Below are 27,898 nucleotides of genomic sequence, written 5' to 3' on the forward strand. Positions count from 1 at the left end.
TCGGGCCGCCGCGCGGCCTGTCATGGCGGCGGGGATGTGCGGGCACGGCGCTCCGTGGGGAGCGGGACCGCCCCTAGGCGCCGGCCCTGCGACCCGGGCGGCCCGTCCTCCTGCCCCAACACCCCCGAGTCCCGCATACCTGGGACTGGTGATGCCCAGGCCCTGCGCAGGGCCCGCGGTGGGGTTCCTGCTGCCAGCGCCACCCTTCCCCACCTCTTGCCAGGCCGTGGTGTCCCGCAGGGCTGCCCCTGAGCCGCTCCGAGGCCCTTTCCGGGGGAAGACGCACGAAGCTTTGGCTTTTGTTGAACGTACCCCTAGCAGTCATGAAGGGGTTGGCTGGAAGCAGCCTTCCTGGTTTCTAAAATTGTGCCCTGGGTTGATTTGCCAATGGCATGAATACCCTGTTAGCGCAGAGCGGCAGGAGGCATTTTCTGGGATCAAATGTTGCCTGCCCTTTAGCAGGATTTGTTGCGCTCCTCGTATGGCCAGCAGCAGAGTGCTGCGTTCTGTGGCTCACGGGGCTGGAAGCAGGGAAGTCAGGCTTGCATTGCTCTGTGTGTGTAACATACTCGCGGATGGGATGAGGCAAGAACGCTAACGAGGACAGTGAAATGATGGCAAGGATTTAGCAGAGAGACTTAATTGACTTTTATTGAGGCTCTGGCAATTAGACCTGGAGCAACAGAACTAGACCAATCCACAAGTTGTAATGGGGTAAGGAGACCTAGAAAGCAGAAATACAGAAAAGGAAACAGGGCAGGCAGGGAAGGGCAGGTTTATGTCTGTCCTTACATAACAGAGGAGTTTGCCATCAGCGAAGAGCAATGCACTGTGGCATTACATGTGCAGAACTAAGTGAAAAATAGGGGAGGTAAAAAGCCCTGCTGTTGCCCTGAAGTTAAACCCTCCATCCAGAAGGAGAGTGACAAAACCACAGTTCAGAGAAGGCAGTGCAAGTAATAAGTGCGGGTGGGAGATCAGACAGCAAACAAATCCTCCGGAACCTGGTGACATTTGCATATAAGAAAAGATGAAAGCCACGTGTGTGTGCCAGTGGCTATGCAATGAGTCAGGCGTCACTGAAAGTTGCAGCTAAGCACCCCCAGTGTCCCAAGGAAAGTCCCAGCACTGCCTCTAGACACAGCAAGCTTTCAGCCACATTGGAGGAGAACTGAGAGCAGAACCTGGCCATAAGCAATGGGAGTCCAGTGTGGGAGCAAGAGCCATCAGGGAGACAGGAATGAAATTAAGGATAGATATTTCAGTTTAGCGTAAGCAGCAAGAAGATACTGACAGCTGATAATGTGGCAGGACCCATGATAATATTTTGTGCCCTGCTGTGTGCCACCTCATGCACTTGGCTGTGCTATATGCTGTCCTCCGTCCTCGCTCCCTCTCTTTAGAGGTCCCTGGCTTTCCAGGCTGTGAGATGTATTGGTGTCAATCAAGGCATTTGGAACTATTTGGAAATAGTTTCTCTTATACCACTATGGGAAATGATTCACAAGGTATCAGTTACTGGGCATGGTCTTTCACAGAACACTTGCACAGCAGAAACCAGGCCAGGAGAAGACGGTCAGTGACATGAACCTCTTTCCTCTCTAATATCTGTGCTTTGAACTGGAGGTAGAGGTGACACGAGCTCTTTGTAATTTCATCCTGTCTTTTTGTATCACACCAGGATCCTTATCAGCAGGGTTTTTTTCAGACAACAGAAGGCATATTACTGTCAGTGGCATTTCCTTTTTAAAACACATTCTGTGCTTTGATCAACACGTAAAGGACAGATGAAGAGTTGGGTGCAGTTTGATTTGATCTAACAAGCCTGGGATATGAGAAAACTGAAAGTATTTTCATAATACGTAGCTCTGGATGCAAGAGTTCAGGGCCAGTGCAGTCTACAAGCATTCTAGATACAGCAGAGGTAATGTATATGGAGGTAACCTTGAAACCAGATTAGAGAGAGACTCATCCAAACAGATTTCATATACTGAAGTCTCCAGACTTAAACTGAACAAAAGAATTAAGTTGCTTTGCACAGTATGTTAGCGACCAGTAGCTAGGAAGAAGTGTGTGCAAAATTCTCAGATTAAGTTTTGAGGAAAGATGCCATCTAAAACTAACTGGGACTTGGATTTGATTTGCTTCCAGTTTACAGCCCTGGTCTGGTTTTGAAAGAGCCCTTAATCTGATCTTTGCAAGTTCTCCTTGTGTTCTGTGTAAATAAACTGTGAATATTCTTAGCCTGTACTCCTGGAGGGCCTATCAAGAGGCATTTACTTACCCTTCCTTCTACAAGTGTGTCTGCTCCTGCCACATGTCCAGCCTCTGGTTTAGCAGGGGAAGCTGGAGATCAAATGCTAAGATGGGCATCCTACAGAGATGCTCAGCTCTGAGGTGGATGGACAGCACACTGAAACAGTTTCAGCACAGCAGAGGTTTTGATCTGTCTGCAAGCAGGGCAGCAGAGAGGCTGGCAGCAACGAGTGTAGACACGAGGAGAACCAAATAACTGGGAGGTCATGACACGCTGAGGGGGTTTTGCCGTTCAGATATGGGTGTGTCGGTGTGGGGGTGAGAAAGAAGAGCTGTGAATGGCTCCTGGGGCCTGTCGGTGTGAGCAGGAGCCGTGCCCACCATCAGCACTTGGAAACTGGCATGAGGCTGTGGGAATCCACTGGAATTCATCCCCGCAGGAAGCTCTCGTCCACATATAGCACTTCCTTCCCTGGCAGCGGCCGTGCGCGGTGCTATGCCCCCATGCCACGAGCCGCAGCCTGCAGGGGCACAGTTGGAGAGGAATTGGGAGTGGTGGGCAGAGAGGGGCCATGCCTTCTCGGGAGATCCTCTCACATCCTGCCTGGTGGGATGTGGGACCCATCTGGCAAACATTTCCACACCTGCTTCACTGTATTGAAGTGGGAAGTTAAAAACCTCACTGAAATGCATGATCCTATGAACAGGACGGGGCATTGCTTAGGCCATCACCTGCCCCAACACAGGATCAACTCTACTAAAACCTTTCTACACAGGAGCTTGCCTAGTGCATTTTTTTGAAATCCTTAGTGGTGGAGAGCCCTTACTCTCCCTAAACAACCTGCTTGAGGACTTAATGGTTCTCACACTTCGAAGATGTCCCTGGATGCCTATCCTGAATTGCCCTTGCTGCAATGTGAGCTGGCAACATTTTGTTTTAATCCCCGTGGGTAAGAAAAATGTATTCCTTTCCTGTTTGTGGCAGCCTTTTATGTGTTTGGAAATGGTTATCATGTGTCCCCGCAGCTCTCTCTTCCCCAGACAAAACACCTGTGGTTCCTGTGGTACTTCTGCGGAGCCAGACCCCAGGCCGTTCCCAACACCCCACCGGAGTCTCTCCATCAGGCCTCACCCTTCCCAAAACATGGTACCCACCTATGTATGTCCCAGAGGGACGTTTGCCTTTTTCACAGCAGCCTGACATTGACCCTTCTGATCTGCCGTGCTCCTGGATCTCTGTCTGTAAAAGGGCTGGCCAGGCAGCATGTTCCCATCGTGTGTTTCCCTGTCTGATTACTCTTACCCAAGTACAGGACTTCACACCTGCCCATGTGGACCCAAACTCTACATTTTACGGCACCTTTTCCCCTTTTGTCAGAGCATTTTGACTTTGAACCCTGGCCCCCGGAACGCTTGCGGCTCCTCCCAGATGGGTCCATTTAGCCAAAGACATAAGTAGCATTTTTATTCCTAGAGTTGTTAATAAAAGCTTTAAAGGTGGGGTGGGAGAAGCCAAGGTGGGGGATGTATATTGGGGCATCCTGCTGGGGACCACCTCAGTGTGGTGTCTGCAGGCTGATGGTGAGCAGGCAGAGGGGGTGAGGGTTGGTGGGGCGCGGGGTGGCCGCATCGCTTTTGTCCCCGGGGCTGGGGGGAGAGCGGCGGTGAGGTGCGGTGGGGCCATGTGGCCGCCCTGCCGTGTCGTGCCGTGCCGTGCCGCGCCGCCGGCAGGCTGGGCCGGAGCATGTGCAGCTGCGGCAGGCACCTGGCAGGGAGCCGCAGCGCCGGGGATGTGAACCAGGCGGGGAGGAAGGCCCTTGACTCATCAGATAAATCCAGCCCCGCACGGCGAGCGAAGGCGGAGGAGGCGAGGCGGCGGCGCTGCTGGCAGGGGAGGATGGCGGGGGACAGCGAGCAGCGGCTGGAGGAGCAGGGGCAGCCCAGCGGCGGCGAGCCCTTCCTCATCGGGGTCAGCGGCGGCACGGCCAGCGGCAAGGTGCGGGGGGTTGCGCGGCGGCGCTGCGGGGGGAGCCCCGGTGCGGCGAGGCGGCGGGAGGGGGGAAGCGCCCCGGTCTCCTCTCCCTCCTCCCGCCGGGCGCGCGGGCCACATGGCAGCGCGGCGGGTCCGAGCGGCCGCTCCGCCACGTGCGCTGCCCCGGGAGCGGCCCCGGCACCGGGGGGGGGGGTTGGGTTGCTTCTCCGGGGCTGAGCGGGGGCTTATACACCGCGGCCCGGGGAAGGGCGGCTCGGCGGAGAGAGCGGGCCGGCCGAGGCCTCTGCCCGGGCGGCGGCTGCGGGAGCCCCGCGGACACGTGGAGGGGAGGGGGGGTCTGTGCAGGCTTCGCCCCCCCTCTGCCCCCTGGACCCCGCGGCGTAGGGGCGCGGGGGGCTGCCGGGGCACAGCGAGCAGGGTTGGGGGCTGCGGAGGGGGGGGGGGATGCAGGTGGCATCCCCCCACCGCCCCCTGCCTTCGGTGCCATTCCCAGCGCTTCCCCCGGGCACCCCGCACTGGCGGTGTCCCCACGGGCTCCTCGCAGCGAGGCAGTGACTTAATTTTTTTTTTCTTTTCTTTTCTTTTTTTTTTTTTTCTTGAATGGTGTCGGTCGTGCATGGGGGTGCCCTTTTTTTGGCCAACTTTGGGCTAGCAGGAGTGAAAATTCTGCGGTAAATGCTGACTCACAGCGGCAGAACGACCTCCCTGCCGCGCCCGGGAGGGGATGGTCCTTGGCAGCGGCAGGTAGGAGCGGGGCGGGGGGCTGCGGGCCGGGGGAGCCGCTCCGGCCCGGCTTAATGCGGGTTTTCTCGGGAGAGCTGCTACACCCACACTGCAGCGCAGGGCAAGCCGGCAACCTTACGGCTTTTTCCCCCTTTATTTTATTTTTTTTTTTAGTTATTTCATACAGTGTTTTTTTCATGTGTTTAACCAACGTATGTTGCTTTCTATCCTAATACAAAAAGACAAATTACTTTTTTTTTTTTATTTATTTAAAAGCAGTAAAACTAGATCCACAGCTAATCAGCCAGGGCAGTACAGACATTCTACCAGCATTTTTAAGAGGCATTTCAGAGAGTGTGAATAGGTTTGGAAGTAGTAATACCTCTGAAATATTTCTTGCTAAGGAAACTGAATGTGGGCTGTCACAGAGCCTTATTTCTCTGGGTGGATTCAGGTTTGGAGGGGGGGGTGCTTTTTCTCTTGAAGGATGGCATAACACAACTGCTGTACCTCAGCCCATAATAACAGTGTTTGGAGAATGTGTCTCAAAGTACCCTATTTATTCTTGGACTGCTGTTGCTACTGCAAGGGGGGAAAATCCAGATATAACAGGGGAGGGATGGTAAGAGAGGATGCAATCTCCTCTCACTGGGAACTGGAGCTGGATTGTTCCTGCAGTACAGCTCCCAGTGACTCAAAGGCACTGGGTTTGTCTTTCTGATGCGTGGGTCTGCCTCTGTAGCTGTCCCAATAACATCGCGTCTGGCGCTGCTGAACTGTTATGTCTCTGAATGCTGTATCTCTGGCCCACAAGGTAAAAGCAGTGATTATGGCACAATATGCCACAGTTGTTCTCAACTTCAAAGTTAAAATACTTAGCAGCAGCCTAGAGGAAAAAAAAATGGGGAAATGGTCCTTTCTAGCTAAGGGAGATGCACTAACTGGCTTTTCCTGTCTCTCAGCTTTGATTTCCCTCTTACAGTGATTTCTGGCTACTTAAAAACCTCTGTGCACTGCTGCCTGTTGAAGGGAATCCAGCAAATCAGTAAAAAGTTTGTGGGAAAAGGCTGCAAGAAATATGCTGGCAAAAAAAAAAAAGCTTGCTTGAGGAGAAGTAACAGGCAAGAGGACCCAGGGCTTGTGCACCCAGATGCTCAAATTCACATTTGATGCAGCTGCAAGGCAGGGGTGCCGTGAGGCTGTCCCCCACCTGGCTAGTGAGTGTGCCCTGTGCTGGGAGATGCTGGGTGCCACAGCACACTCAGGGAAAGCAGTGGTGGGGCCGGTGTGGTTTGCCTACCTAAGGGCTTGCCTGCAACTAAAATCCAGCCTAGGGACTGCCATGCTGGTGTGCTGGCTGTGGGCAAAACCAAAATAGTCCTAGAGGGAAAGTGAAGCAGGCATCTTTCCCACTGGGAAAGTGGCAAATCCATCTGACTCCTCTTCACACCAATTGAGGGTTGTTGTTGTAACACACCCCTTTGGCAGCACACCAGCCCGAAGATAACAGAGGGCATTTGCCTTCCAAGTCCCCCTCAGCTCCTTCCACTGCTGCTTTTGAGTCTAAGATGGGGAGAAAGGATCCACAGCCGCCCCACTCCACCCCCATCCCCTCTCGATGTACCAGCACAGTCAGGCTGTGGAAGGAAGGGATCCTGTTTGTAGCTTGCTGCAACTTGTTGTCGCGTGGTGCCCTGGGGAAGCTGGCATCCAAAGCGGCCAGCCTTCCCCGAAGAGCTGGGGGCAGTGTTTGGCTGGTATTTCTTAAAGGCAAATTGGTGAGAACTCAAATTCAAAAGCTGCCTGCTATTCCCTAGTGGGTGAAAGAGGCTTGAGCAACTTCCAGGACTCAAATAGGAGACAGAAACCTGAGTGCTCTCCTGGTTTTGGCTCTTCAAAGAAATCTGGACTGCACTGGGAGCAAAACTGGGGAGCCACAGAGGTCCTGGGCAGGCTGTGATGCTGCAGCCTCTGCAAGAGCAGTGCCAGCTGCACAGTGGCTGTTTTGTGCCGGCTCAGCTGGGACGGGCTTTTCATAAAAGCTTACTGGGAGACAGCATTTCTCCCACTGTCCCATGAAATCCAAGCACTGTGCAGCCTGGCCAAAGCTTGCTGCAGTCTCCTGATGGGGAGGAGATGACATGGCATTAAGACCCCCTCCTGTGCCAAAGCTGGAGAGGACTGCAGTCGCCTCACTTCCTCAGAGGGATTCACAAGGCTGGTTGTAGCATTTTCTTTCATCCTGTATGCTTTCAAGTGCTCTGCTGAAGTTCTTGTTTCCTTCTTACACCCATGGTCTTTGTGCTAACAGCTTCTTCCCTCATGCAAGAGATTCCTGACTACCAAGAACTGCAGCATGCGAGGCAGGCAGCCAGGCTGCGGGCTGGAGGAAAGTTCAGCAAACTGACTACTAAGATGAGCTGGAAGGCGTTGGGATGCTCCCTTAAGCTCTTCATGTGTCCTCCCTTCAGCTTACTTCCTGGGACCTTGCAGCAGCTCTGCTGGCAGTGCTGGGGTGGCTCGCTCCCAGCAGCAGTGGAAGCATCTGGTGCTGGGGTGGTTGCAGGGGTGGGGAGAGCTCTTCAAACTCAGGCTGAAGCATTAATTGCTTGTCCCCATGTGTTGCAAAGCAGGGTGCTGATTGCTACCTTCCTACAGGAGATTGTAAGAAAAGATAGATTTACAAAAGGCTGAACACTTTCGTTGGTTGCCTGTCCCTCAGACTGGTGAGGGCTGAATGTGGGTGCCACTGTGGCCCGGGCGCTGCGTCATTTGAATCTTGAGTTAGCACATAAAGTTGGAAATGTCTGTTTGAACATGCAGCCTGAGAGTTTCCAGAGTGTAGAGTGCCAAAATTGCAGCGTGTTCAGCCTGATGTATTCTTCACTGCTAATCCATTAGGTACTTCTGCTTTAAACACCAAAAACGCTGTCTGAGGCCAAGCTGGCTGCCTAGGAGAGAGCATGGCAGAGCTCAGTCCCCTACCCTAGCAAGGGCTGAGGTCCCCTACAGCAGCCTGGGGGTCACTGCCACTATGTCACCACTTGGATGCCTGGCAGGGAAGCCTGGAGGAGACCCAGCAGTGACCCGGTGAAGAGCCACGGGAGGGGGACTAGCAGGGATTGCAGCAGTCCTGTGTCTGTTCGACACCTGGTGACGTTTGTTCTATGGCTGGCAGGAGCCCTGCATCACACGGTCTGACTTGTTAAATGCTGGTGTCAACGTGTGCTAGAGACTAGTCAAACTTTCTAGTAGAACATCATTCTGTGCCTGATCAGACTGATACACAGGACGTTCTGATGGGTCAGCCCTTTGCTGTTACTGATGGAGTATGTGCAGGTTCATTATGGAGCCTGCTTACCGTAGTCCCGTGGGCTCAGCCAGCTCCAGGCTATGGAGTTTGCAGCAGGGGCTAGAGAATAGCCCGCGTCTAAACCCGGTAGATTGGGAGGGCTTGTGTTAGGGAGTTTGTTTTCCTCCCTGCACGTAATCTGTGTCCAGATCCTCTGTGTTTGTGTGTGCCTGTTTATGCTCCAGCCTAGAACTGCTGATCACATGTGTGGTGTCCCACGGTGAGTGAACAGAAACCTGGCTATCCCAGTCCCAGACTGGTTAGCCTGTGGCTCACAAAGGGCAAGGCAGGAATGGTGAACCTGCCTGGGAAAGCTCTGGGTGGAGGCCCAGGCTTTTGGTACGAGAATAGCAAGTTTCCAGTCCCAGTGCTGCCATACGGATGTACTCCATTAAGACTGGAAAGGATTGTGTGGGTCGTGAACTAGCCCTTTGCAGTCGCAGGCAGACATTTAATGGATGCTCTGGGACCCTTCCCAATTTGGTATCTCTTCTGTGTCACCCCAGTCCACCAAGCACTTCCTAATACTGTGTAATTAACATAACCTTATGAGAAAAGACCAAAATCCTTAACTTGTGTGCTGCAGGAGATAAGCTGGAGAGAAGGGCAGCATTACCGTGGCTCCTGGTTTCAGGGCCCCAATTGCCTAGAAGTTGCCTGCGATGCCTGGAGAGGGAACCATGCTATGGGGGTTATCGGAGAAATGCAAGAAGTCATCCCAGTGGTCCCTGATGTGATCTTAAGGAAAATCCTGTCAGATTCTAAAACTGGACTGTTTTATCCGCAAGCATGTGATGAGGACATGCTAACCAGGCTCCTGCAGATGTAAAGCCATCGACAGCCCCCACCAAGCTCGTTCATGTCCAGATCCTACAGGACGGGTGTTATGGCAGTGGTGCCCCTAGAGATAGCCTCAGAGCTTCTCTCCCTGGTGGGATGTAGCTGCTACAGCCTGTCCTTGCTCCTGGATGTAGTGTTTGTCATGGGCCAAGGCCTTACTCTGATGGGAAGGACTGTCCTCATGGTGAGCAGTGTCTTGGCTCAGGGCAAGCAGCCTGCAGGGTCTGTGCCTCCCTTCCTTCCATGCTGGAGCCCAGCCTGTGCCTCTCCTGGTGGGTCTTGCCTCGGGCACAGCCTTTCTCCCTGTACCCACTCTGAGGGGACTGGCAGCTTCCAGATTTCTTAAGGGCTGGAGTCACTTTATCAGGTGTGAGTCACTTTTGCTGGGTGTTTAGCCTAGAGTCCTTGGGAGGATAGAAAGTCCTCCCTGCTGCTGTATCGGAAGCCCAGTGAGCAGCTTGGTGTAGAAACCCCCCTGCAGTGCCAGGCTCCCTGGGGATGGGACTGCTCTGAGCAAGTGGACTTCTGCATATGCACATGCACAAGGCTTATGGATTCCTCCTAGCCCAGGACAGGCCTTACCAGCCAGGGGCAGGAGCATCCATCCTGCCGCTGCAAGGCTGGGGCATCCACGGTGTCCTGCCTGCTACCTTCACACGGTGTTAGCTGTAACGCTGTCCGTCGGCTTTCTCTCTAATACCCATCTGAAGCTGTAATTCACTGGCTGATCAGAGCTACCCAAGAGGGATTGTGGGATAATCTGCGTAATAATATTGGGGAATTAGTCAACTCCTGAAGAGTATCTGAGCAGCTGCCTATATGCCATGAGTGAATATGACTTAAGTATATAATGTAATTAATATATTTCAAATAAATGCCAGGGGTAGGGCTCTGAACACCCATCTGTTGAGTTTCTTCCCCTGTGTACCACCTCTTGTTTTGCAAAAACACACTGGAGTTCTTCCCCAGGTGCCCTCTGCATCTTCCCTTCCCAGCAGAATAAAGCTGTATTTCTTCCTTAAACACTGGTTATTTGTGTGCTTGGTTCAGAGGAGGAATCCTGCAAGGGGAGCTGCAGCTGCATCTGCTCAGGAATAACATCTCTGAGCTCGCTTCTTGCACTGCGATGTGCAGATACCTCCCTTTCAACCGTCTGTCTGTGGTGTGGGTTGGTTTGCACAGCTTTCCCAGGGAGCAGCTTGAGCACAAAGTCTGGGGGAGTGCAGCTCAGTGGGTTGCAGCCAGTTTGCTCAAACCTGGAGCGTGTGGAAAGTAACAAGCGATGGCAGAGAGGCCGGGGCTCCCTGCCTGTGTGCTTGGAAAGTCCTGTATTGGTTTTGCGTGGCTAACATGGGAAAGGTCTGCTTGGCAACCATGGAGGCTCAGAGGCTGCTGTGTCCTGTCTATATTTAGTCTTAAATGAGTTCTGGAGGAGGGGAAGGCTTTTGCTTGAGAAAGCCACAGCGTGCTCCCGGCAACAGGATGCTGAATTGCCATCAGTGTTTGCTTTGGGTCATGGCAAGGTGTGCACGGGCTACGTAGATCTGGGGAAAGGGCTGAGCGGAAGCAAGGAGCCCTGTCATGCCTCTCATCTTCCTGCAGATGAGGTGTGTCACACAGGGCAGAGCTCAGGATGAGGCTCAAATCCCAGAGTTTCTGTATTGGGATTAATCTATAGTGTCATAATCTTTCTCATCATCCTCTGCTGTCCTGGGTTTCTCGGACGAGAGACAATTGTTGTCATCTTCCCTGGGAGAAGCAGTCAGGAATTGGCAAAGGAAGGATCCAGGTTGTCCCTTCAGGTGCATGCTGAGCGCATGTGTCAGCATCGTGTGTCCCCTGGGTTACTGTGCACCCATGCTGGTTGCACCCTGGCATGGTACTTTTCAGTCATGCTTTGGTCATGGTCTTGCTGAGCGTCATCAGGCCTCCTCAGAGCCTGACTGCTCTCCTTTCCAGGTAGTAGTGGATTTTTTTGCACTTCTGATTGTCAGTCACGTGTACCTGTTACTGTGCTGGTTTGGGAGAAGGGGGTTTTAAGCGGTAGGCATGCGTCATTCATTTGGAGGGGTGCGTCCTGAGGCTGGGGGTTTCTGTTCCCGCTGTGTAGGGGAATTTGTAATCTCTGTGTTTCTGGTTTTTCTTCCTCCTTAACATAGGGTGTTTATCAACCAAGGGGAAAAACTGCCTGTTCAGCTGTAGGAGGTATTCAGACTGGCATCAGGGAATGTCCCTCAAGAACCATTCTTGTTTCCATCACAAATGATTGTGAGGAAAGGAAAAACTTTTTTCACTTAGAGCTTGCCAGGGTTTGCCGCCCCACTAAGGCGAGCTGAATGCAGCCCTCGGGTTGGAGGAACATGCCATGTCTCTCGCTGTTCCTTACACTGCACATATATACACATGTATAACATGAGCAGTGCCCTGGCCCACACTTTCTGTGGAACGAAGGTGACACGAGTGCCTCTTCCCCAGAGGTGACATCCTGGGCAACACGGTATGCTGAACCTGAGCTCGGTCCCGAGGGCAGGATGTCCTTGTGTTCATCTTTCTCCCCCGCTGCCAATAGCTCTCCAAAGTCCACCAGAGAAAAGGGAAGGGTCCGTAGCATTCTGCCTGGATGCTTTTGCAATAGGCAATTACCACCCCAGAGCATCAGATGGTAGATGCAGCCAAGACATGGTCTGATCCTTGTCCTGGGCCCCGTGGGAAAACATGTTTCTGTCTCTAGCTGGTGAGGACCATTTTCTCCTTGTTTTTTTCTCACCGTTGGGTGTCTTGAGTTGTGGGACATGGAACAGGAGGGTGATTTTCAGACCTGACGGGGGACTCTTTTTCTCCACATTCCAGGATCAGTAGACCCGAGATTAGTGTGCATAAGGCAGGAGAAAGACTGGCAGGAACGGTGTGATGCCCTCAAAGGATTTAATTGTCCACCCACATGCTGAGGTCTGAGGGGAGGGTATGAGTGCAACTGGTGTGTTGCTTTCACTGATCCAAAGTAAAGGAGCCCTGCTCCCTCCCCCAGGCTGGGGAGAGTGGTTCTTGGTGCAGATCTGTATGGAGCCTGCTGATCTACAGGCTGGCAATCCATCTGGGTGGCTGTGCTGGATGGTGGTTTATTCCGAACTGCAAAGGGCCTGGGAGGTGTGGTATACTCAGCAGCTGTGGCAAAGGCTGAACCCTGCTGCGCTGCATCTCGCTGCACTGGCAGCACAGGAAGGCAGCAGAGTCCGGGGGGGAGAGCAGGGAGGAGAAGCGGTGCTGAGCACACCCTGTTTTTGCGAAACCTGTGGGATACAGCTGGATAAGCAATAGGGATGATGCAGGCTGGAAAAGGATGAGGGGAGTGGGAAAACAGAGGAAATGAAGGATGGGCTCTGGCTTCATGTCTGCGCGTGCTGAAGGGCGAGTGGCTGGTGCCGACTTGGAGTGCTTTGTTGTGGGTGGCAGCAGCACGCTGCAGGGCAGGGCTGCCGACATTGCTCGGGAAGCACAACGTGCCAGCTGTGAGAGGCAGAAGAAGAAGGTGGGATGCTCAGGGAGACCTCATCGCTGTGCCCAAACCCAGACTTGTGCCCAGGGCCACAAGAACTGCTGTTGGGCAGCCCGAGCCGGTTCGCTCTGCAGCAGTGCTGTGTGCGGAGGCTCTCCAGCCAGGCTGGGGCTGACTCACAGCGCAGCGGTCACAGCCAAGTCAGGTCAGCCTGGCCTGGAGGGGAAGAGATGGTCTCTAGGGACAGGAATGCCGTCAAATCTTCCAGCTTCTCAGGCAAACAGTCTTGCCCTCTGCCTGCTGAGGTGACCTCCTCTGCCAGGCATGCGTTCCCCTCCCTGTTCCCTCTTACCGCTGTCTTCAGCGCTGCATCTGGAGGTTGCCAGCCAGGTATGGAGCAGATGGTTGAGCCAGCGGGGAGGTGAGAGCATGGAAGGAGCCACCAGCAGGCTGGGGAGGCAGGCTGGGACAAGCACGCCTCTCTTTGCAAAGCGGAGGACTCGGCAGAGAGTATTTGTGGTGACTGAGGCCAGGAGCAGCTCAGCTGGGCATCTGCAGCAAGCACAATTCGCGTGAGGTGAAGCAGCTAGGTTTGGCACCAGGAGCACCCGCTCCCTCCTGGACGGTGGGTGCCGTGGGGCTGATGCACAGGGCTCCCGCAGGCAGCAGAGCATTCTTCTGCCAGCCTGACCTTGGCTCTTGCTGGCCAGGGCAGGCGTGCTGCCTGCCAGTTACTGATGCAGTTAACACTGCTGCGTTGCACGGTGGCCAAGGACTCATATGACTCGGGAGAAGGGACTGAAGCAGGCTTGGGATTTGTCCCCCAAGCTGTGCTCTGACTTGTATCGTGATGGAGGGGTCTGGCGTGGCCCTCAGCTTTACAGCCAGTGCCCGCTGTGGTGCCAGCAGAGTCGATGCTGGCCACCGGCACTCAGCTCGTTCCGTTTGGAGTGCGAGGTGCCGGTCCCTGTGCCAGCAGCGCTCATGGGGATCTTGCACCAGCAGCCGGAGCCACGTGGCTCTTCAGCCAGTGGCTCCGCAGTGCCCTTAGCCTCCCTGTGCCAAGAGGCACCAGGATAGGCTTGTGGCTGCTCCTCCCAGCCCTGGCAGCTGTGGCAGAGATCCCTGATAAAGTCCAAGGGCTCTCCTCCCGGTGCCCTTTCATCCTGGGCTTTGTTTAGGGCATGAAAACAACCTGGGTCTCCCTCTCTGAGTACTCTCTCCCTCCTTACCCGTGCTGTGCTGGGGGTTCTGGGCTGCACCAGCGCTGGAGGAACCGAGGCACTGAGGCTGCCTCCCAGCGGGGATGCTCAGCCCTGGTGCCACATGCAGCTCCGCTCCCTGGGGAGCTGCTGGCCAGCCTGGAGCTGGCTCCAGGGGCCCTGGGGGTGCAGCTGAACCCAGGAGCAACCAACTGGTTTCCTGCTGCCATTTGTGCCCTAAAGAGGAGTTGTGGGCAGGCCATAGGGGCGGGGGAGAGGGAGGCAGGGAGCAAGCTTGGTGCTGCTTTCACATCGAAGGGCTCCACAGTGATGCCTCTGGAGCACTTTTCCCTCAGTGGCTTTGGGCTGTGCCTTTGAGGGGACCACGAACTCTCAGTTGGAGGTCCAGCAAGCAGTGCCCCATGGACCTGGGAATGACTTACCAGGGGACATACTCCCTGTGTGGCTCAGACACCGCTTACCGCTGACTTGTCTCCTTTGCTGTTCCTTTCCCAGTCCTCAGTGTGCTCCAAGATCGTCCAGCTGCTGGGCCAGAACGAGGTGGACTACCGCCAGAAGCAGGTGGTGATCGTGAGCCAAGACAGCTTCTACCGGGTCCTCACCTCAGAACAGAAATCCAAAGCGCTCAAAGGCCAGTTCAATTTTGACCACCCAGGTGAATGGAGAAGGGCACCAGGGCTCTGCCTCGTGCTGGGGGGTGAGGGCTGGAGCAGGACCCCTTGCTCCAGCAGCAAAGAGCCTCGTGTAGACACTGGGACTCTGCGTGCTGCTGGAGTGGGTGGCTTAGTTAAGCTCTTGTGGAGCCAGGTGCATCCCTGCCAGGGTGTCTGGGGGCTGTCTGTGTCCCCTGCAGTACAACCTCTGTCTCTCTTGGGAAGAAACTACCCCTGGGGTGGAGTGTTTGGGATGAGAAAGGGCAGGCTGTGAACCTTCAGACTTATTAAGATGCTCCTCTTCTCTGCAAAAACATCCCCTGGTTTGAAAACCTTTTTGGTGCAGCTGGGTCAGGACCAGGGCAGTCTGGCCTGGCACAGCCCCCTGGAGCCAGCAGCTCCATGTCCCTCCTTCAAGGAGGGAACAGTCTTGCGCAGCTGCTCTGCAAAGCCCTTCACTGAGGGGGCCGTGCCCTGTTACTACAACAGGGGCTTTTTGAACTGTGTCCGCACTTGGTGGGGAAATTCCAGAGCCGCTGTCCCTTCGTCCCTGCAAGGACAATGGCCAGAGGCAGAGAGCACTGAGCAAACAGAGCCCTGTCTGTCTGGCGATTTGAGGCTGAAACACTGCTCCAGTCTCTCCGAGGGCTGGAGCCCTGGAGATGCCTTCCTGAGCCCGCACTGTCAGTGCCACCGTACAAGGGCAGTATTGATCTCTGTGGGCCAGATCCCAGGCTGGTGCAAAGCAGTGAAGCCCTGGGGGCTGCGGGAGAGCTGGGCCTTGCTACACCCATGGGGACGTGCAGGGCTCTCCTCCTAAGTCTGTGCATCTGCCTGTCCCCGGTGCAGGGTGCCAGTGGCTCTGGCAAGGCTACGCTCAGCATCTGGTGGGTGGGAGAGGTTGCAAAGCTGCCTCGGGTAACGTTTCCTCTCTCCTCAGATGCCTTTGACAACGAGCTGATCGTGAAAACACTCAAAGAGATCACGGAAGGGAAAACGGTCCAGATTCCTGTCTATGACTTTGTCTCCCACTCCAGGTCTAACAGCCGCTCCTGCCTTGCTGTGCCTCTGCTAACGCCCTGCAGTGCAGCACGCAGCCCTGCCAGCCCAAACCATTGCCCCACCGCTCCTGCCCACTCTTAGGCGCCTAATGTGCCAACTGAAAGTTTCAGCCCTATCTACTCCAGACCCCTTGGTTAGAGGATCCAGGGCAGATCCAGGCGCAGTCTGAGGGTCTGGAAAGCTGTGCTGCTGTGCAGTGGCATGCAGCATCATACAGGCGTCATGGAGGGGGGTTATGGCCCCCCTTTCTTCCCTCATCCACACTTTGTCTCCCCGTAAACTCTGTTTGCAGCTTTAACAAATTTTCCAGGCTCAAACAGCCCAGCACTGCCAGGAAAGGAAGAGAATGATAGTTCTTGTTCCTGTAACTCTTCCCTTGCATGTGTTCAGCTTGTTTTTGCATGCCTGTGTTGGTCGTGGATGGCGTGACCCTGCTGCATTTCCCACACAAGCGCTGTGGTGTCAGGGGAGCACTGCCTGGTTCCCAGGGGGGCAGAGCTGGCCCTTGCAGGTTCCCGTGGGTCAAGCCCCATGCATAGGCTTTCTGGGCTTTCTGGTTTGGCACATAGCACTTGCAAGCAGCGGCTGACCAAGGTGGGGGGAGAAGGGCTGGTCTGCTTCCTGCTCTGCCGTTTGTCCTTCTAGGAAGTGTACGTATGCCTTGGATTCCCTTCACCGCGGTGGGGTAGGTCTGCCCTCTCCTTGGTTGTTCCCCTGGTGCAGCAGCGATGTCCCAGGGTTGGAGCAGTGCCTAGGAGCACTGCTGCTTCCCCCCACCTCTCTTGGCTTGTTTCTTTCCCCCCCAGCATATTTTGACTCTCCTTCCTTCCACTAGGAAAGAGGAGACGGTGACAGTCTACCCTGCTGACGTGGTGCTCTTCGAAGGCATCCTGGCCTTCTACAGCCAGGAGGTGCGGGATCTCTTTCGCATGAAGCTCTTTGTGGACACGGATGCAGACACCCGGCTGTCCCGCAGAGGTGAGGCCTGGACATGGCTTCTGCAGCAGGGGCAGAACTGTCACTTAACTGATCTGAGCAGCTGGTTGCAAAGGCAGGTGATGGTGACCAGAGCAGAACTGGAATTGGCACAAAGCTGTGCTACTTCTAGCAAAGAGCCAGGGACCTTTTCCTCCCCAGCGGAGAATGTTGCATAGGGCAGCTTATGGCAGTGGAAAACACCTTGCTTCATGTCTGTTAGGATCCAGTGGGGTTTTTGCTGTCTGGTCTGGAATTCCTTCTTCAATGCATGTAGCGGTGTGACTACTGAGCGCGCTGTGTCCTCACATGGCCCTGTGGCACCAGTCCTGTGCCATCGGCTGAATGGCAGCTACTGCTGGTCAGCAGGTACCAGCAGGGAAGTGTGCAACGGGTGAGGCAAAACATGTCGATAGTTCAATCAGAAGGTGGTGCCTGATAGATCTGCTCAGGACCTGGGGTAGAGATATGATTTGAGGATGGCATTTGGATGTGAGGGTGTCCATCATGGATGATGCACATAAAGAGTCTGGTTGTGTATCTTGGTCTGTGCAAGCACAGCCAGTGCAGTGTGGAGCATCTTTGTGGAACTTGGCACTGGGGTGATGGCTTTAGGGGCCAAGAGCCCTAGAAACCAGAGCATCCCTCTCTAGGACTCCCCTTGTCCAGCTGGCTTGTCTGTGGGTTGCCAGCTGACCTAGGAGGGACTCCAGCTCTCTAGGGTCTGCATGGCTTAAGGTGATGTTCATTTAAAAGCAGCCTTTAGTCAGTGGGGTCATTGATGTAGCACATCTGGGGACTCTTGGGGCAGAATTCAGTTCTGTCTGAACTGTCCCTACCCCTGCCTGGCTCCGACAGGCTCCGCAGGGTGTCCGCAGAAGATGACTTAGAGGAGAGGTCCCATCCAAACCTCTGCTTTGATGAGCCTGTCTCAGTGCGTCAGCCTGGGACTGCTTGTGTGCATGGGACTGTTTCACTCCATGAAGGAACTGGTCTTGCCTGCCCTCCTGCTGTCAGACAGATACACAGCCTCCTTGGCTGTTGGGATGTCATCAGTGCTGATTAAAAGCTCCTTTTTACGCATACTTCTTGACCCTGCCCACTGTTCTTGCATGACTCATCCAGGGAGATGACAGCACAGTCATTGCAGGGAAACATATTAGCAAATCACAGTTATGCATTTGCAAGATCCCACAATGTGAACCTTATCCCTTAAGCAGACTGTGCTGTGCAGGAGCTTGGGTTCACACCCAGCCACGGGGTAGCACACTGTGGTGGTTTAACCCCCGCCAGCAGCTCAGCCCCACGCAGCCGCTCGCTCATGCCCCCGCAATGGGATGGGGAAGAGGATGGGAAGGAAAAAAGTGAGAAAACTCATGAGTTGAGACAAGGACAGTTTAGCAGGTACAGTGAAAGCTGTGTGCACAAGCAAAGCAAACCCAGGAGTTCACTCACCGCTGCCCATGGCAGGCAGGGGCTCAGCCACCCCCAGGGGAGCAGGGCTCCAGCACGTGGGACAGGGACATGGGCAGGCAGACAGCATCGCTCCGAGCATCCCCCTTCCTCCTCCTTCCCCCAGCTTTATATGCTGAGCATGACGCCATACGGCATGGGCCATCCCTTTGGCAGTGGGGGTCAGCTTCCCGGCTGTGCCCCCCCCCCCCCCCAGCCCGCTTGCTGGTGGGTGGAATGGGAGGCAGAAAAGTCCTTGGCGCTGTGTAAGCATTGTTCAGCAGTAACGAAAACATCCCAGTGTTATCAACACTGTTCTCAGCACAAATCCAAAACATAGCCATATTAGCTACTGTGAAGAAAATCAACTTTATCCCAGCCAACACCAGCACATTCTCCACCCCTTATTCCACACCATTTACATCACGCTCAGGTCCCACATATCCAATACATCCTCATTAACCACCACCCCGTTCCCATCCTTTGATATCATACGCTGGTATCATTCTGCTAGTTTATGGACCATCCCTGTATAATGTCTGTAATCTGTCCACTGAGTTCATTCGGCCTGTGACTTTGGGCTCCATCTGTTATGGTGGTGACTCGGGACAGGAGAGGTGGTGTGGTGTGTGGAGTTACTGGGCACCAAAGCCAGCTCAGGCCGGGTCACTGCTGCACTCGCACTGCTTCTTGTAAGGCTCATCCTCCACTGGTTTGGGTGGTTCCTGCTATAGCACTTCCTATAACATGCAACTCAAATCCCAGGTTACAACAATTTTAAGGTATTTCTATTACAATCTCCACCCCTGGTCCCTTTGGACCAGACCGTAGGGCTTAGCGTCACAATGAAACCCTCCCCTTGCCCCTAGCCTGGCTAGCAACAAGGGGTTCCTGTCATAGTCATTCCCATAACGTGCAACTCAAATTACAACATTTTTGGCAGTGCCCTGTATCAATTGTCTGAAGGCAAGGTGTTGCCTTGTGCATTTGCCGTGCCACGTGACCGTGCGTGCATCGCAATCCTACTGCGAGCGTGTGGTTCCGTCGCTTTAGACTTGGTGCAGAAGTGTTGAGCTCAGCGCTGGAGAACTGGCTGAGATCCCATTGACTGAGAACCAAGACCATCCAGCTGCCAACCACAATACAGATGTGAACCCTGTTGTGCTCCAGCTGTTGGATGGAGTTCTGAGCCACATGGGCCCAGGCCATTCTTGGGGTGTTTCTCCCACCCGCCATCAATCGCTACAACCTTGCAAAGGGGCAGCTAGGCTGGTTGAGGTGCTGGTGTCTCCCAGTTAGGGCAAATCATCGGTCTCCTGGTAGGGGACCGACCATTTGGCAGTCTCCTGACCTGCTGGCGGCGGTTGGTAGGACACTGCGGCAGCAAACCTGTTTACTATATGTCTGCCTGGTGTTTCTGCAAATGGAGAGCCTATGTGGGGTGCTGAAGATATCATCACGTCCCTGGAACGTAGCTGGAGGCAGCTTGTAGCAAAAGTCAGGATCTTGCACTGGGATGTGGCCCCGAGTCATCTTGCTCTGCCAAAAGTCCTGAAGAGCTGCAGCAAGGGGCTTTTCAGCTGGGTGGCAGCAGGAGATGGGGTGCCTGGAAGTGTGACTGACAGCTCAGTCAGCAGTGTGGGGGTTCAGTGCGTGCAGCTTGTGCTGTCTCCATCTCGGCACCTCTCCCAAGAAAAACGCTGCTACCCAAGCGCGAGGGGCAAGGTCTGTCAGGTGCCTTAGCCTGATCCATGCAGAGCTGACTCAGGCTGAAGTCCCTCACTGCTGTGTCCTTGGCCAGCTTCCATAAAACAAAGCTAAAGCCAGGTGTCACGTGCATGCTTTGGGCCTGATCGGAGTGATGTCTGCGTGCTGGCTCTGGAAAGGTGACGACCTGTCCTTGGGACATTTGCCTGCCCTGGAAGTAGAGGATGGTATTTCCAGATAGGGTGCGTGGTCTTGGCTGCGCTTGCTGGGACCCGTTGCTTTAGGGCTGGGCACAAGACAGCAGGTGCTTGACTTATGTGTGGGGGGCGGTTGCGCTGCTGTGGTCTGCCCTGGGAGCGGGCAGGGGAGATATTTGTCCTGCCAGGACCAGCCTCTGCAGCCTGGGCACTCGCCCTGTGCAGCCTGCACGCCTCCCGCACGCCGTCCTGGGCCGGGTGTGTTGTAAATACGCCCTCGCTGTGCTCCTTCCCTGCCCCAGAGCAGCCAACAAACAGGGTGTGGGACCTGGGAAACAAAAGTGTCTCTGTTTTATTTTCCTCGCCTGTTTTTCTGTATTGTTTGAGCTGGGGCTTGCTCCCATTCTCTGGAGAAGGCAAGGAGCTGGCTAGAGCAGCCTGGGCTGGGCTGAGCTGTTCGTGGAGCAGGCAGGGAGCTGGCACGCATCCTGCTGTCAGCCCTTGCTTCCCCCCATCACCTCCCCTGCGCCGGGCTGTGAAAAGGCACGCTGCAAAGCTGCTGGCCGCGGGCAAACGCAGCCGTGGGGACGCTGCCAAACCAGCACTGGGAGAACAGCACTGTCCTGGCCCGGCAAGCACACGGGCAGCGGCTGCCGAGCAGGTCACGCAGGCTGGCAGTGCCATGGCTTGGCTCTCCTTGGCATGTGGAGCAGGCTCACGGAGCCGAGTGCCAGGCGCTAGCAGGCTGGGGAGAAGCCAGCCAGCCCCTTGGGGAGAGCCAAGAGCTGTCTGTTCGGCCACAGGGCTGTTCTGGCTCTTACCCGTGGATTGAATTCCTGCTGAACTGAGGCACTCATCCACGCTGAAGTGGCATCAGACCGGAGATGGCAGTGGCCCAAATACCTCATGCAAACAAGGCGTAAGGCCCGAACGGCAGAACAAGCAGGAGGCCGGCTTGTTCTCCTGCCTCCTGGCTTCCTCCGGAGCTGATCTCCTCCAAGCGCCCTCTCAGCCTCTGGCTGTGGGATCCTGCTTTGCCTTCCCACCCCGCTCAGCTGGGGACAGCACAAGGAGCCTGGCAGGGCTGGGTAGGTGGGTGAGTTTTACTCTCCTCACCGCTGCAGACCTGAGTTAACCTGTGTCGGGATGGTGTGCGTAGGTGACCCCCACTGTTTTTCTATTCTTTGCGCACTTCAGCTCTCGGATGACTGGGAGAATGCCCCGTCCTTAGGCCAAGGGCAGGGCAGAGTGACAGAAGGGATGTGAGGGCTGAGGCTGGGAACAGTCAGGACCAGGGTGGCACTGGTTACAGCTGGAATGTGCTTGCAGAGCTGAGAAGAGAGGGAGGCCAAGAAAAGCCTTGGGTCAGGTCAGCCAGCCCTTGGCTCCCAGGAAAGCTTGGAAGTGGGTTATAAGCAGGTACCTGGGCTGGGGTGTGCTGGGACACATGTGGGCAGCAGCTTCCAGGAACTCAGACCTTGGGCAAAATACCCGGGTGGCTGGCCAGAGGCTGTACTGAAGGGAAGGGAGATGGAGCAATTCATGTCTCAGCTCGTGACTGTGCCTTGCATCTTCCCTACAGTGCTACGAGACATCAGTGAGCGAGGCAGGGACCTCGAGCAGATCTTATCTCAGTACATCACCTTCGTCAAGCCTGCCTTTGAGGAGTTCTGTTTGCCAGTAAGTAAGGGGAGCAACACTCACAGGAATCTGCTAAAAATGCCTCACACCCTGCCCAGCTCCTCAGGCAGGAGCATTTTGTGCCCCAGAGCTCAGGTCAGCCTGCCTCACCTTGCTTCCTCACTGCAGGCATTGGCAAAAACGGGGGTGCCAATGCTGGCTGAGATGGGGACTATTTATACAGCCACTGCTTTCCTGGTGAGATAACCCCCAGCTATAGGAAGGCTGACATGGCAAGAGAAACCCCTCTCTGTACAGGGGCTGACAAACCAACACCAGCAGCCCAGCAGATGCCAGCCCAGGAGGGAACTGGCCGGGGAAGGGGAGATCCCTCTCCCCAGGCAGCATCCGCTGTGTTTGCCTCCACATTTGGGCTGTCCTGCCTGCCCTTCTCACCCTGCAGCGCTGCTGGCTTCTTGCTGGCTGGATGCTTGGGAGAGCGGGGGAGCTTCTTCCTTCACTCCGTCCTGAGGGATGTGGCCTTGCAGGTGGCATTTTGTGGCTGGTGAGAGGCCAGGGTGCAGAGCAGACAGACCTTGCTGGGGGCCAGGGTTGCAAGGGCTGTCTGGATAAAGGAAGCTGCTTTGGGAGCTGATAACGGAGGCAGGGCTCCCTGGCAGATGGGGACTGCGTGTGTGGCAGACCACAGCAGTCCTGCAGAACTTGCAGGTGCAATAGCACATTTGCACACCCCTCCTGGCTTTTGTGGAGAGGAGCCGGTGCCTTGTTTCTCAGGGTTTTTAAAGTAGATGTACTAGTAACATGAGGAATTTCTTCTTATTCTGGAGGAACTGAGCCAGCAGGTCCTGCAACCTGGGAACTGCTGGCCAGCACCACAGGCAGGAATTGAACCCATGCCTCCAGGCTCAGGAGCAGCTCTGTGCCTATGTGGCCAGCTCTGCCCTTTCCCATGAGAGGGGCTGATTCTTTCTGTCCAAGAACTTTTCCTGGCTCCTGGGCAGCACCCTTTCCTCTGTTTCACTCAGCTGTGGCTGTGGGGACCAAGGTCCAATTTCAGTGTAATCCCAGAAAGGCTTTTCCTGAGAGGCAGGTCCAGCATGGTGGCTCCCCTCCTTGCAAGTGCCCAGAGCAAGGTAAATCCTCTGCTTTGCAAGGCAGGAGATGCTGCATCAGTGTCTTCTGTTGAAGGGTCTGTAGGAGGACAAAATGTGAAACAAGGAGGGTAGTACACAACTGCTTTGACCATACCCAGCAGCTTTGCAGGGGTCTGCTCCCATTTCCAACCTGGTGGTGCGCTCAGCTGCAGAGCAATTGCATGCGGATGTCGAGCAGGCTTAGCACCCACTGTTGCTGTTACTCGACTCCTAAACCAGCTCTGGGCCAGGTGGTCCAGCACTGAAATGGTCTAGCATGTCCTGGTGATTTTTGATATGGCTGGAAACACCTGGGGATGTCAGATGACACCCTTTGCCCATCGGGCTGCCTTGTTTACTGGTGGTAGAGCTTGGCTGTCAGGAAGCTGATCAGCTGTAAAAGCTGACGCAAATAGGAGAGGAAACAGACTGGCACCTGCAAATGAAAATAGGTCAGGACTGGTGTCCTGAATCAGATCTTTTTTGCAAGTGATGCTGATAGAAAATTCTCCCCACAGCCGAAGCAGGTCACGTGGCTGTGCCCCACATGTCCACACAGGACATGCCAGCTCTTGCTCTTGTACCAAGTTTGGCTGGATTCAGTGGGGAGGTTGTTCCCAAAAGCATCAGCTGCTGGAATCTTGCAATCATGAGGGTTTTGAATTTTGGGTTTTGTTAGGGTGCCTCTTAATGGAAATCTGCATGAGCTTGTGGAAATGGAGTCAAGGCACAAAGCATGGCCCTTGAAATACAGAGCAGAAGACAAGTAAGAGCATCCAAAATGTATTATCAGCAATGGTGTACCTCCCAGTGGGTTTGGGTTTGGTAAGGAGCAGGGGAGGACCTGCTCTGGGAAGCAAGGACAGTGCCCCAGCCTGGTGGCTCTCCACTTGCCCTGTAACGCAGTATTCTCTCTCCTCCCAGACCAAGAAGTATGCTGACGTGATCATTCCCCGAGGAGCAGATAATGAAGGTGAGTGAACCCAGACCATGTTGTTACGCCCTGGCAACTGGCTTTGGGTTGTTGCTGTTGCAGCGGAGTTAGGTAGGACGTAGCAGGACCTGCCACAGAGAGAGTGCTGTTACCACACATGCGCTGAGATCCCCTTGGCTCCTGCCTGGAGCATTAGTGACTGGGAGTTCGTGCTCCTCTGATCAAGCCTGGAAGCCGGCCTATGTGCAGTGCCTCCAGGCAAACTCCTGGTTCATCCCACACAAAGGGAAATGTGCTTCTCCAAGGCTAGAGGTGTGACTGGGACAGCCAGGTCTCCACCTGGCTGGAATCAGCCTGACCATACTGGCTTGAGCACCAGGCTCAGCTGGGGCAGGAGGGATGAAGTCCCAGTGGGACAGCTCCTCCCCACAGGGTTGCAGCTCCCCACCGTGTGATGGCGGGGGGGAGGGGGTGGTGGTGGATAGGAGCAGGGGAGACAGCAGGGCCATCATCTCTGGCTTGGCTCTGCTTTATTTGCAGTAATCCTAATGCAAGCTCTCCTCCGTGTCTTTCCCTCCCTTTTGCTCATAGTGGCCATAAACCTGATTGTGCAGCACATCCAGGACATTCTTAACGGAGGACTCAGCAAACGCCAGAGCAACGGCTACCTGAACGGCTACACTCCTCCCCGCCAGCGGCAGCCCTCAGAGTCCAGCAGCCGGCCTCACTGACCCCAAGCAGCAGGTGTGAGGCTGGGGGCGGAGGGCACTCAGGCCCCAGCACCGCCCCTCTGTACATACTGTCCGTTCATTCCCCCCTTATCTATTTAAGAAACCAGACGGAGATGAATGCCTTTAATTTTGTATGTTGAAAATGCCGAATGAGAAGCAGCCGGCTGCTCGGGAGCCTGGACCGCCCACAGCTCCTGGCCTTGCTCAATAACTCCTCCAGCACAGAACCGGCTATAAATCTCTATAAATATAGAATTGCTCTATTTTTGTGTAAATGCAGAATAATGTAAAATTACTTGCCATAAGGTATTTGCCAGGCTCAGTGTTGCTGGGAGGGGGCTGGGAAGAGGGTCCCAGGAGGTGTCAGGATCTTCAGCTCAAAGGCGGTAAGGAAGGAAGAGGTTCAGCAGCTGCTTTGGTATCGCAGTGGCCTCCATCCCGGGGAAGGGACAGGCTGCGGTGGAGGTGGCGACTTGAATGTGGCATGGATTTTGTGACTGGGCTGGGGTTGCCGCCTCCTGCCATTGCTGTTCAGGTCCGAGCAGCCTGGTTTTGACTGGCAGGCACCACACGACACCACTGGGAGCTGAGATAATGATGTGTAATACCCCCCTGACTGTCTCTGCACTTCCAGGTCTCAGTCCCTCAACCAGCATCCCTTTCGGTGTGTGCTGCCCCTTCCCACCACAGGTGTGAATCTGCTGTCACACCCTCCAGCAAGGACCTGGTGGGTGATGCTGGGTATGTGATCATATAAATGTGGCAGCTCGCATCTTTAGCAGTCTCACTGCCCAGCTTGGGTGAGGAGGTGCATGGATATCTTTGGAGCTCAGTGGCCACGTGTGTGGTGGGACTCCAAGCTGAGAGCCCTGGGTCAACCCTAAGCCTGGCAATTGGCTTGCAGAATGTCAGAGGTGTGCCTGTCATTCCTCATTTGGAACAGTTTTGCTCTTGGAGGGGTGATTTTGGGTCTGTAAGGTATGGTTAATGGAGAACCAGTCTCTTCTGAAAGAAAGGGGCAATAGATGAAAGGCAGCTGCTGAGCAGCCTGTCTGAGGAGGGGGGCAGCATGTGTAGCAGTTCCTGGGCTGCCTAGCATCCCCATATCGGACATCCACAGGTCCCAGCTGTGAGTAGCATGAAACTGGAAGCCCAGGAGTCCTCTGCCCTGCTTTTTCAGAGCATGATCTTGCCTGGCTGGTGTCCTGCTGTCCCTGCAGTATGTCGCCCCCAGAGTGTGCCCTCCCTTGGCCAGGGGGTGAGAATTAGTCTTCCCTAACCTAGAAGTGCTGCCAACACCCACATTCCAGGAGAGCCTGGTGGGGTTGTACTGCAGGTCTGGGGATGCCTGGAGAGCAAGGTGGGGCAGCTGGGCTGGGGCAGGGGCTTGGTGGGAGCCAGGGAAGGGGATGTGGTGGGATGGTAGGCAGGAAAGATCCTTTAGCCCATGCTGCTGGGACTGCCTCACCCCACTGAAAACAAAGTTTCACAGGCATCCCACAAAGCCTGGAGCACGGACTGTTAGCCTTGCACTCTGATGATTTTCAGTCTTTCCAGAGCATTGGTTTTGCTCTGCATGGTTAAAAGCTTATAAACCATAGACACACAACACAGCCTTGTGTGAGCCGAGAAAAGCTTTGATTTTTAACAAAGAGAACAAGAAAGGAAGCACTGCCTCCAATAAGTGCTGCTGGGGGAAATTAATTCCCTCTTGATCTGTGATGGGGGCACATGGCAACCCTTTATCCCCCTCCTTGTCTGCAGACACTCCCTGAGGCATGTCGGCGTTGCCATAATCAAAGGGCTGGCACTGGCTAATTCTAGGTACAGCCACAGGTAAGAGGAACTAAAGACCTGCAAAACTGGTGAGGCTTCTCAGGGCTTAAGCAGCCAAGACAGCTCTCAAGATTAAATACTGGCCTCCTCTGCCCTGTAAATAAAGACAGAACAAATGGATGCTGGTGTTACTTGTCTCCTGTTTGGTGCATGTTGCTGGCTGTGGTCCCAGTGAGGAAGCAGACTTGGCCAACATTGTCTTAGTTCTGCAAATCAAAGCCAGACCTGAAGCAAAGCTCCAGGCACAAACTGCTTTAGTGAAGAAGGAGGTGCTGAAGGCAGTGGCTCCGGCTTTTGGCTGGTGAGCTAGGTCTCAGCAAGTCCTGGTGCACACGTGGCTTGGGGTGCTTTTGTGAAACACCTCTGTGCTCTCAGGACAGCAGAGAGATGGACAAGTTCAGCCCTTCCCAGTAAATCTCTTGAACAGCCATCAGTCAAGTGAACTTCATCAGAAGACATTACAGCCACGGTGGCATTAGCACTAGTGGGGTATCGGGCAAGGGTGAGGCTGCTTTTAGCAAAGGGGTAAATCACTTTATGTCAGTGTGGGTTCACAAAGGGGAAGTCATGCTTAAAGACTCTGATAACCCTCTATGATGAAATGATTGGCTTGGTAGATGAGGGAAGAGCAGTGCTTATTGTCTACCTTGACTTCTGTCGGGCTTTTGATACGGTCTCCCCTAAAATCCTCATAGCAAAGCTGTTGTGTATGGGCTGGATGAGCGGACAGTGAGATAGATTGAAAACTAGCTGAATGGCTGGGCCAGGAGCATGGTGATCAGTAGTATGAAATCTGGTTGAAGACCAGTAAATAGTGGTGTAGCCCAGGGGTCAATGCTAGGTCCAAATCTCTTCAACACCTTCATTAAAGATCTGGACGATGGGCCAGAGTGTACACTCAGGGAGTCTGCTGATGACACAAAATTGTGAGCAGTAGCTGGGACACCAGAGAGTCCTTGCTGCCATCCAGAGGGACCTTGACAGGCTGGAGGAAAGGGCTGACAGAAACCTTTTGATGTTCAACAAAGGGAAAGGCAAGGTCCTGTGCTTGGGGAAGAACGCTGCCATGCACCAATACGTGTTGGGGGCCACCCATCTGGAAAGCAGCTTTGCAGAAAAGGCCTTGAGGGTCCTGGTTAACCATGACCCAGCAATGTGCCCTTGCAGCAAAGAGAGCTACAGGAATCCTGGACTACATTAGGGGGAGAGTTGCCAGCATGCCGAGGTCGGTGATCCATCCCTTCTGCTCAGGTGAGGTCACACTTGAATACTGTGTCCAGTTCTGGGTTCCCCAGTAAAACACAGAGATGGAGCTACTGGTGGATGTGCAGTAAAAGGTCATGAAGATAACGAAGGGAATGGAGTATCTCTCCTATGAGGAAAGGCTGAGACAGCTGTGACTGCTCAAATTGGAGAAGACAAGGCTAAGGGGGATCTTCTTAAGGCATATAAATGCAAAAAGGGAAGGTGAAAAGAGAACAGAACCGGTTCTGTTCAGCGGATGCTCTCCCCTTCTCGTCCTGTTCTCGTGCCTTCCTCTTGTAGTACTGGTGCCGGAGCTCTTTCAGGCAGAGGCGGTAAACAGTCCTCAGGAGCCTGAGCAGGCAGGTGTTTTGGGCGTCCAGCCGGCAGAGCAGTTTGTGTCTGGAGAAGGTGCCCTTTTCCCGGCTGCCTGTCCGCACGGAAGATGAGGC

General features: G+C 54.6%; 1 protein-coding gene across 1 annotated transcript; it reads left to right on the forward strand.

Annotated features, from left to right (window-relative positions):
* Positions 1–3,958: 3,958 nt before the first annotated feature.
* On the forward strand, positions 3,959–26,324 carry UCK2 (uridine-cytidine kinase 2). Its single transcript, XM_037404476.1, has 7 exons — positions 3,959–4,252; positions 14,379–14,538; positions 15,477–15,573; positions 16,434–16,576; positions 21,512–21,609; positions 23,628–23,676; positions 24,229–26,324. Exons 1-7 carry the CDS (start codon positions 4,001–4,003, stop codon positions 24,366–24,368), a joined length of 939 nt encoding a protein of 312 aa, XP_037260373.1. The 5' UTR covers positions 3,959–4,000; the 3' UTR covers positions 24,369–26,324.
* The last annotated feature ends 1,574 nt before the right edge of the window (positions 26,325–27,898 follow it).

The sequence above is a fragment of the Falco rusticolus genome, chromosome 11 (genome assembly GCF_015220075.1).
Source record: "Falco rusticolus isolate bFalRus1 chromosome 11, bFalRus1.pri, whole genome shotgun sequence".
NCBI lineage: Eukaryota > Metazoa > Chordata > Aves > Falconiformes > Falconidae > Falco > Falco rusticolus.

Excerpts from the sequence above, each read along its gene's own strand:
- UCK2 (XM_037404476.1), top strand. The coding sequence starts at position 4,001 with ATGTGCAGCTGCGGCAGGCACCTGGCAGGGAGCCGCAGCGCCGGGGAT. Across the intron at positions 4,253-14,378 it reads GCGGCACGGCCAGCGGCAAG|TCCTCAGTGTGCTCCAAGAT; the intron begins GTGCGGGGGGTT and ends TTCCTTTCCCAG. Across the intron at positions 15,574-16,433 it reads GACTTTGTCTCCCACTCCAG|GAAAGAGGAGACGGTGACAG; the intron begins GTCTAACAGCCG and ends TCCTTCCACTAG.